The 10,322-nt window shown below is 44.7% G+C and overlaps 1 protein-coding gene across 1 annotated transcript; it reads right to left on the bottom strand.

Moving 5' to 3' along the window:
* Positions 1 to 8,965: 8,965 nt before the first annotated feature.
* Positions 8,966 to 9,397, bottom strand: msgn1 (mesogenin 1). The gene has a single exon (XM_008278667.1). The coding sequence runs from the start codon at positions 9,395 to 9,397 to the stop codon at positions 8,966 to 8,968; it is 432 nt and encodes a 143-aa protein (XP_008276889.1).
* Between the last annotated feature and the right edge of the window lie 925 nt (positions 9,398 to 10,322).

The raw sequence follows: 10,322 nt of genomic DNA, 5'->3' as shown, positions 1-10,322 counted from the left end.
ATTCAAACACGTCATGATGTTCATTACATTTTTATTTATTATTACTTTGGTCAGTTTCAGCTGATTCCAGTGACTGAAGCTGTTTTTCCTTCTTTAATGGGAGGCCATGGACACATCTGAGGACGACTGGACATATAGTTCATAAATACAAGCGCTAACTGCTGCATGAATAATGTTTTTGTTAATGAGTGCTAAAAGATAAAACTAAGTGAAATAAGCTAAACTTCAGGCTTTTATCTTTAATAGTTTCTGAGCTATTGTCATTCAAACACAACCTGCTGAATGTGAGTAGACAGCCAATCTCAGAAACTATTTATCATTTATCTAAACTTTCACAGATATCGTCGTCTGTGTCTACAGTTTACGGTAAAGAAGTCTGAAGTGAATCAGAGCCGGTCCAGAAGAAGGCCCCCTGATAACATAACCCCTGTACCTATGAACTGATAACCGTCTGTGTGCCGCCGGCGCTGGAACATCTGTGGTTGCTTCACCGTCCGTCCTGTAAGAGAGAATCTCCTGGTTTCAGAGAGGGAGGGGTTTAGGGATGAAGACACAAGAGGAGGCTCACCTTTTCAAGTGACGTGCCGAACCTCAGGTGTCACGCCGCTGGTGAAGGAGGGGGGAGATGTGAGGGAGGGCCTGGGTTCCTGGGGCCCGGGAGGTTAACTGTACTGTGTGCCCCCCTTCAGGAGACAACAACAGTCAGTCTGTTACAATCAACCAAAGGGAGAAACAAGCAGCGGCTGCAGAGGCTGAAGAGGCAGCAGAGTGACTGACAGCGCTGAAGAGATGGAGAAAGACAGAGGAGGGGAGAGAGCAGCAGCTGTCTGAGGACATTTACTCATCACCTCCTCTCACTACTCTGTGAGGTTCAGACAATAAAATATGTAGAAATAAAGCCAAATCCTTGTCTGCTTGAATAAAGTATAAAGAGTGAGCGCTGCTGAGTAACTGCTCTTCTGCTTTTGCCTTTTGTTTAATCTTTACAACTATCACAGCAGCTACAAGCATTCACACAGACAGCGAAACCTAAAAGAGCTAAATGATCTCGTTTAGTCCAATTGGTCATTTCTCTCAGCTGCAGGTGCTGCAGCATCGTTTATACTCCATGCATGGCAGGAAACTAATATCACAAATATCCACGGTACAGGAGAAGGTACATAAGAATAATAAATGATAAGAATTATAACTGTTTAATAAAAGAAGGTCAGAATGCACATTGGTGAGATTTTCCGAACCCTCTGGTCCCTTTGAGGTCAGATTGAAACTGTGACAGTCCTTGGTCATATCAGAGTGTTTGTTCTCGTCACATGATGTCCTCCTTTTAGACATGCTACCACTGATTTTGAACTGTGACGTTCAGTCACGAGCATCTCAATGCCTGGAAGTGGAGCGGTTCTGAGTCCTCCAGTCAAATTTACACGCTGACAGACGTGTTCAAAAACATTTTGGAAATTACAGTGAATACAGTTAAAATATTACTTCCCAAACCCTTTGTTTTCTAGACTGCAGTTAATTTCAGGCCTCAGCAAACGTACAGGAATGAGTTCAGATGGATCCAGTGGGAAACCTGCTCCTTAAGGGCGTTTGGTCCTCCAGACAGCACAAGAGCTCCTCGTGAGCATTAAGCTCATGACTCCTTACAATCGTCTTTACTCACTTCTAAATGTCACATAAATGTTTAAGCTCACAATGAAATGGCAGTTCATTCTGTTTCAGGTGTTACAGATACGCTGTAGATCGTATAATGACAACTCTCAGACTTGTTTGTGAATAAACAAAAAAAAGAAGAAGCTGAGTTTATTTTTAGTTTTATTTTTTTCGTTCACGACTACGGCATATGTCTCCACGGTTCTCATAAAACACATTCACAGGTTCACAGAAGTTATGTTAATTACAGTGAAGAGAGAAGTGACACTTCAAAAAGAACTAAACACAGTAGAGAGTAAAGTCCTGTCCTGACTGAAGCAGATAAGGATGGTTTGCTCTCATTAATAGCTACTATATATATATAAATAGATGTATATATTTTGGCATACTATTCATTTATAATGCCTTTTTGTCGTTACACAATAGGTTGCTGGAGACAAACATGAATGTTCCAAACAGCAATATTCAAAACTTAAAATAGCTGCACATTAAAGATATAAAATTAAATACTCATGAATACTTGACAAGTTAGATATATTGTCTTATCAGTTGAAAACCGGTGGAAGTGTTAAACAATATCTGCTGCACTGTTATGTGAGGTTATCAAACAGAACTACGTCCATGTAACAGTGGGAGAGCTCAGGGAGGTCCACGGCGTGCTAAGCTAACCAACTGTGCACCTTTACATTATTGTTCTCCTCTTGCCCCACCGTCAGACATACAGCCTCACCCGGGGTTTAAATCTTTATTAGAACTCAGGAGAATGTCTTAAGGCTCACAGGGTGACTGGAACAAGAACCACAGAACATTTAATCAACAGTAACGTTCCTCCCTTTGAGAACAGTGACTTCAACCTTGTTTTAACATTTATTTTTTTTTCTGAACAATGTCAAATAGTCTCTACAGTACCAACAGTGTTTACTGGAAACATTGGGTGAGAATGCCATTACATTGTTAAGTTGTGAGTCATTTTATGTGTCCTCAGTTGTCATTAGTGATTATCACAATACGTCTTTGCCAGTAGACAGAACCCAGAACCAAACATCTGGCCAGTATTTTAAAGATACTCAACAGATACTCAGAGACTTTGTATAACACATGATTCAGGGCCATTTCATTCGCTGCACCACTTTAGACCCCGTCTACATTAACAAGTGATCGGTTATAGTTTTTAGGGCAGGCTGTGTTAAAAGCGTCGGCCACCAGGGGGCCCTGGCCACCTCTGGCCTCTGCCAGGTGGGGGGTGAGGCGGAGGAGAGACCGGTCCATTGTGGTAGCTGTGTAAAAGGATAAAATCACACATTGGATTCTGGGCTTTGGCCAATAGGGGGCACACTCTGATAAGAGCAGCCATCTGAGCCACTGCAGTGAGGGCTGTGATCCCCTCTCAGCTAACTGTGTTCCTCTGAAAGGCTAAACAGCGTCATGTCGTTTTCATCATCCATGCACTATTTAGGAGTCTAGCTATAAGAAGCTGAGCAGGAAGTGCCGACTGGACAGAGTCTGACTGAACATCTGCTGCAGTGAGATGAACTATGAGGCAAAATGCTGCACATCGGTTTGTTCCTGTTTGACAAACAATAAGAAATATGTGTGGCTATAAAGTGCAAGTCCAAGTAAAGAAAATTAAGCTAAAGGAGGCTTCAGAGAGAAGGAGTGAAAGGACTGGGCATTAATGTCACAACCCTCAGAGCGCTAGAGATGCTCAGGAACACACCTGGCGGAAGCAGCTGACCAGGTGTGTATGAGCTCATTTAGGAATCTGAACAGCGTGCAAGCAAAACGCAGAGAATTGTGACTTTTAAAGCTGAAGCGTGATATTAGTACTGAAACACCTCTTACCCTCTTGGGCCACGGGGGTGGAAGTGCCGTGGAGGTCCAGGGGGCGGCATGCCGCGGACTCGAGGGTGTGGTGGACGCCCTCTGAAGCCGGGATGGCCTGGAGGAGGGGGTGGAGGGGGTCCATGCCTGCATAGAGTGGTATTTTATTTACACCTTCAATAACAGAAAACCTGTTGCAGTGACAAACACGAACGACTGTTAATGTAAATGTTAAATTCTGTTCTTTGAAGGCAGTTAAAATGAAAACGTGACATAAACTAGACACTAGAAGGGACAGCTAGAAAATGCTCGTAGGTTTGCCTTAAGTTCACCTCGACTATGCAGACGAAGCCTTTCTAAACTCTTAAACCTCCCTGTACCAGGTCCATGCATCTGCCTTCTGAGTGTGTGAGCTTGTTTTGATGTTGTGTGAGGAGGTCACCTGGGCATAGGTGGGAAGGGCCCTCTCAGGTGCATGGGGGGAGGAGGAGGAGGGGGAGGGCCCATGCCCATTGGTCCACCTCGACCTCGGTGACCTCTAAGGTCTGGGTAAGGTCGCATCCTCCCCATTCCTCTGCAAAGGAAAGAAAGGGAAGTGATTCAGCAAACGGATACGAGTGAAGCACTTTAACGGTACACCAGTGGCAGCTCCTTAACTTTGGAACTAAAACATCTTTTGTCTCGTCATAGTGAGAAACTAGAACATGAAGAACTGTCAGATGTTAAACTACTCGTGTGTGACTTTGGGTTTTGTTGGAAAAACAACCAAATCTGAGCTAAAAATCAGAATCTACAACCAGGACGACTTCATTGTACACGTCTCTGATAAAAACCAGCCAACATACAGCATTCCCAGAAATGTTGCAACGGACAAAACAACCGTGACACAAATTCAGGAGTTCTTCAGCTGAACTGCAGGCTGTGTCTCCACACATCAGGTAGGACAGAAGTGGACCAGGCCTACAGGATGGAGAGTCCTCGTTTTCTCCATTACTGGTTAATACGTGTGGCCGCTTGGAGGCTGTTACGTTACACATGTGAGTCCATGTGCACAACATAAAGGAATTATTGCATTATAACTCCATCATGCTACACAACACACATGTTCAGTTTTCTCTACTTCTAGACACTATTGTGCCGTTTTCATAGAGGTGCAGGATTCTATATTATAGTCAGAACTGAGCAAACAGTGTGACAGGAGTAAAAACACCCACATACTGCTCTGCTTCATGGAGCAGAATGTATTAAACTGTGCATATTTCATCTGGGGCTGCAGGTGGATCAGTGGTTAGCACCGTGGCCTCACAGCTAGAAGGTCTCCGGTTGGCGTCCCGGTGAGGACACCCGGGATCTTCCTGCGTGGAGTCTCCATGTGCTCCCCGTGCAGCGTGGGTTCTCTCCGGGTTCTCCGGCTTCCTCCCACAGTCCAGAAACATGCTGAGGTTAATTGGTGATTGTAAATTGTCCGTAGGTGTGAATGTGAGTGTGCTTGGTTGTCTGTCTCTAAGTGTAGCCCTGTGATAGACTGGTTACCTGTCCAGGTGAACCTGCCTTCACCCTGAGTCAGCTGGGATAGGCTCCGCCCCCCATGACCCTAGTGAGGATGAAGGTGTAGAGATGATGGATGGATGGATATTTCATCAGTAAGTGTGTACCTCATTGGTCCAAATCCATTCATGGCTGCATCCTTCATCCGACCCCTCCCGTGTCCTGGTGGACCAAAGCCTTTCATCATGCCCCGCCCACCGCGCATACCGCCTCGACTCATACGTCCCCCTCGACCACGACCTCTGAAACCACGACCCCTGAGGAAAAAAACCAACATGAACACTGTCACTAGTCAGAGTTTAATTATGTAAAGCTACAGTACGCAACACTGCCGAACCCAGAGCAGTGTGGGTAATATCTACGTCTCCAGTACAAAACATCTCCAATTCCAAAACCCAGAAATCACAGCTGCATCTGAAAATCATGATGAACAGATGTGAACATGTGATAAAGTTCTATCACAATACTACAGCTTGGGAATACAAACTACAGCATTCTAGTGTTCAACGTGGGAGATATCAGAAGGAAGGAGCAGGAGAAACACCTGATATGTCCTGTTTACTGAACGTTAGTGTCCCTAAATACATGAAAAGATAGCAACAGAGAAGGACGGACCTGGATTTGAACTCAGCTACAGGTCTGTCAGACTCATCCTTGGAAGTTTTTGAAGTTTCTGTGACCTTCTCTTCTGTGTCTGCATCCATCTGGAATGAGTCACGTGTTAAAGACGGACGACTGCATGAACAGAAATCGATTTAACATCAGCATCTGTTAAAACAAACGGTTTCATCCACACAAGAAACACATTAGAAGATGTCACCAAAAATACTGGTCCAACAAACTGTCTGCACATAGAAACACATTTTTCAGGCTGTGCACCAGGAACAATTCGTCCTTCTTGCACAAAGTGAATTGATGCAGAAATATGTTCCTGCAGCTGTAATGTGAGGAAGCAGGATGTGGACAGATGGCAGCTAGTTTACCAAAGTTTATCTGAAACAGAGACGTGCTGCTTCATGAGCGAGTGAATGATTTGGGTCTCAGTGACTTGATTTGATATGTTCAGATGGTACTTTCACCGTTTATGACTTTTGTTGTTATTTTATACTGATTTCAACGTCCACTGTTCATCTCAGCTGAAGCAGTTTGTTCAAAAAGGTGCCATTCTGAATATTCAGGTATTTGGTAGTTTTTTCCCAATAACTCCTCAAACCTGTGTGACGGATAGAAGTCATCATATCAGTTATTTACTGACTGGGAACGTGACCGGCTGTCTGTTTAAATTCACACCCTTTCGAACTACAATGTGGGAAAAAACATCGCTTAACATATTTTAAACCTCAGTGCAGCATTTCAGCATTAATCAGCAGTCGGCTGAGCTCACACTGAAGCAGGAGACGAGTCTACGGAGAACTACTCGTCAAACCTGTTAGCAGGAAAATGAACCGTCTCAGAGCCCAGATGTCTGTCGGTGCTCGTCTGGTGTGTGTGCAGTGAAGGTTATGGACGGGAGGCAGAGGGGAGTTATGCATGAAACAGACATATATTTGGAGAAATTACAGGTTTGACTTGACATTTAAAACTTTCTGTGAGAGAGCAGCTTACCGGGTCCACACCAGGACCACGTCCCCTTTCTAGAAGAGCTACATTCTCAGATATTGTTATAAAGACTTTAACAGAAATACAGCCCACCTGGTAAGACCTTGAAGGAAGAGCAATATAAAGCAAAATAAAGTGTTTTAAGATTTGATGTAATTTGTTATCATTTAAAGACTAATAAACGGAGTTTCAGCACCTTTGTAGATTGATGTATTATGTATGTATTATTTTATTTACCACTTGTATACTGTTTGTTCCAAACTCTCTCCTAACGAGTGTCCAGCTAAACGAATGCAGGCGTGCAATTAACCGCACATTTTGAAGGTTCAAATGTTTAGTGTGGGCTGTGAGGTGGCTCAGTGGTTAGCACCGTGGCCTCACAGCTAGAAGGTCTCCGGTTGGCGTCCCGGTGAGGACACCCGGGATCTTCCTGCGTGGAGTCTCCATGTTCTCCCCGTGCAGCGTGGGTTCTCTCCGGGTTCTCCGGCTTCCTCCCACAGTCCAGAAACATGCTGAGGTTAATTGGTGATTGTAAATTGTCCGTAGGTGTGAATGTGAGTGTGCTTGGTTGTCTGTCTCTAAGTGTAGCCCTGTGATAGACTGGTTACCTGTCCAGGTGAACCTGCCTTCACCCTGAGTCAGCTGGGATAGACTCCGCCCCCCACGACCCTAGTGAGGATTAAGGTGTAGAGATGATGGATGGATGTTGATCAGTGTTTTCTATGGCCATGGTGGAGGTGTTGGTGGTTAGTTTATCTACCACACACCATTGTCACGTGACCTGTTCAGATCCAAACATAAACAGACTCCTGCTAGCAGCTGTTGTCTTCATGCACTAGTTTTGTGTTGGAGGTGTTGTATCGCTGCTTCAGGTAACATGAGCATAAACCTGAGTCCTGTGACCGTGGGATGTAGGACAGTCACATATACATACATTCACTCCCACAGCGGTATGTACAAGTAAATAAGCCTACAGAGCGCGAGGCACGTCGAGCGTCATGGAAACATTTCTAGCCTGATCCCCGAGAGGCGGCTGGAGCTCTGAAATATTAAGCTAGCAGCAGGAGAAGGCCTGTGCAACAAACACACTCCAAGTCTCTGATAATTCTACTTAATACTGCTCAGCACGCAGATGCTAACGTTCAGACCAGTTGACGGAATTACAACGCAAAGCTCCGAGGGGCCCGTCTAATTCCTGGAATTACTATCGCAGAGCAGACTGGACACAAACACAGAGTTTAATGTCCGCGACAGTTTCTTCGTTCTGAACAATATTTAAGAAATTGGAGAGCCTCTTTCCTAACTGAAAACACGACATGAACGAGCTCAGTACCGGTCCTTCTGTAAGCTAAACGTTAATCATTGGAAAAGGGGCGTTTCTGAGCGGTTCAAACGCTTCGCTGCTCCGCTCACACCGACAGGACTTACTTCAATTGGTGGTGCAGTCGAGGTAGATTCAAAAAGTAAAATACTCTCTCTACTTGCTAGGAAAAAATAAAAATATGTTAGAAAAATAAAAAAAGAATTTTTACAAAATCCCCTACAGCTCCTGGAGCTCCTGGGCGCTTTGAAATGGCGGCTTAGTCAGACATCCCAGGTTGGGATTTCTTTGTGAGGAAAACATTACAAGACGGTCACGCCCACCGGGAGGAATACTGGCTTCTGATTGGCTGCTCGGCGCCCTCATTCAACCGGCGTTCAGGAATCCGGCATTCTGATTGGAGGACTCGGCTGACGTGCTTCCAATTGTCTTCAGCCTCAAGACGGTTCATTAATTAACTGGGCCACAAGTTCAACACACGAACACACATTTATTGTAGATGTTGAACACATGTTTGTATGGATGAGGAGGATCTGACACACAGAACACAGCGGGCTGGATGATGTGTGACGAACCGGGCCGCCTCATTCCCATCCCTAAAAAAATATTCATAGCATTCAGGCACATCAAACTGTAGAGTATCACACAACTTCTTAAATTCTATCATTCACATAAAATAAAGAACAAAAGATCAAAGCAGTCCCCATAAATCTAAATTAGCTGTTAAGATAAACACAGAAACGTTAGAAAGAGTCATTAGTAAAGGTGTATTTCATACCGTGTAAGAAAATAACTACAAACTACAAGTTCAAACTCTGAATTCATAATTCCCACAAAGGCAGCCTCATATACAAAAACATACCACCAAGTGCCTGATGAACAATATTTACATCGTGAATGTGACAACAAAAGAGGAAGAAAAACATGAAATGAATCCGGATGATTGAGTTTTAAAGTTGCTGCTTGAGTCATCAGAGTCCAGATGAGAGGAAACCCGGTGCGTAAAAGCGCTCCACGGTGCGTCCGTTACGCGCGGCTCAGGATGGCTGAGAGCTTGTTGATGTACTCGATGGTGTATTTGAGCGTTTGTATCTTGGTCAGGGGCTGGCCTCTCTTGCTGTAGTCCGGTGGCAGGTAGTCACGGAGCTGGTGCAGCGCCTCCGCAAGACTCCTCATCCGCATCTTCTCCCTCTCGCTGGCCTTCATGCGTCTTTTGGTGGACATCTTTGACTTGCTTTGCCTCTGTGCCGTCGAAGTCACTTTGCGCCCCGTGAAGCCAAAAGAGAACTCCTTGATCTCCTGGCGGTCGGTGGAGTAGCACATCTCTGGTGAGGAGCACATGGAGTCCATCGCAGACTCCGCTGAGGAGGACTGAAGCGACTCCTGATTCTCTCCAAAAGCGCCCTCATGGCACTTCCACTCGGAGAGTATGGTCGCTGTGACATCCTCCAGATCCATGGTAGACATCCAGACGGCCGCGCAGCCACGATGGCATTCAGGGTGAATGACAGGCAGATCGTGTGAAAGTGATTTTGGCTAAAGCGTTTTTATACAGAAGCAGATCTCCGGAGGTTTATGGGTTCACAGCTCAGGCGAAAAAAAAAAAAAAAAAAGTTCAAAGAAACCCGCAAGTGCCAAAACGCGACCCTCCAAGAAGGAGCTCGTTCGTTATCACTGGGGTGTGAATAAGGCCAAATAGACGGATAATGTGATAGAAAGACAAATAATTAGATTCCTTTTGTGGGAAATTACTCCTAAAGTCTGCATGACGACAATTGTCAGTTTGATGTGATCTGTCTAATGGAGCAGTGGGAGGATGCTGCTTCACCTGACGTCTTCACACCTCTCCACAAGTCAGGCCTACGTGTGTCCTCAGACTGGAAGTTAAATAGCCAGAATAGAGACCATAGATCAGAACCATTATTGACTTTTTAAAAACAGACCGTCACAGAGCCAACATTTACTGAAACAAACACATTTTATCAGAGCAGTTAAATGCAGAATCTATATTTTTCCAGCCTGGAAATGGTGAAATTATTCACTACATATGTCCTTACTCAGACCTAAAACCCAGTTTGTCTTTAAATGTGTAAATGCCACCTGGAGTAATGCAGCTTGATGTGTTTCCATCAAAGCTTCAAGAAATTGACTCATTTACACATTTGATAAGTCGTACTGGAAAACGAGCCACAGCATCCTGACAATGTGCTGTTGTTCTATGTATATCTGTGTCTCTTATTCTAATAAAAATAAGATTAAAGAGCCGCTGCTGTAGGACTCGGTTGTTATTTGGCCAGAGGATGCAGCTGTCACCAAGCTCCTGCCAGACCTTTCATGTCTGAAAAGGTGTGAGGCCTCACTCATGATCAAGGGGACCAACACT

Source organism: Stegastes partitus, unplaced genomic scaffold (genome assembly GCF_000690725.1).
Source record: "Stegastes partitus isolate 25-593 unplaced genomic scaffold, Stegastes_partitus-1.0.2 Scaffold129, whole genome shotgun sequence".
Classification (NCBI taxonomy): domain Eukaryota; kingdom Metazoa; phylum Chordata; class Actinopteri; family Pomacentridae; genus Stegastes; species Stegastes partitus.
The sequence above is the reverse complement of the archived record's forward strand: the minus strand, read 5'-3'. Positions and strand labels throughout refer to the sequence as shown.

Bases quoted from the DNA above. Each gene is read 5' to 3' on its own strand.
- msgn1 (XM_008278667.1), bottom strand. From the start codon at position 9,397: ATGGATCTGGAGGATGTCACAGCGACCATACTCTCCGAGTGGAAGTGC.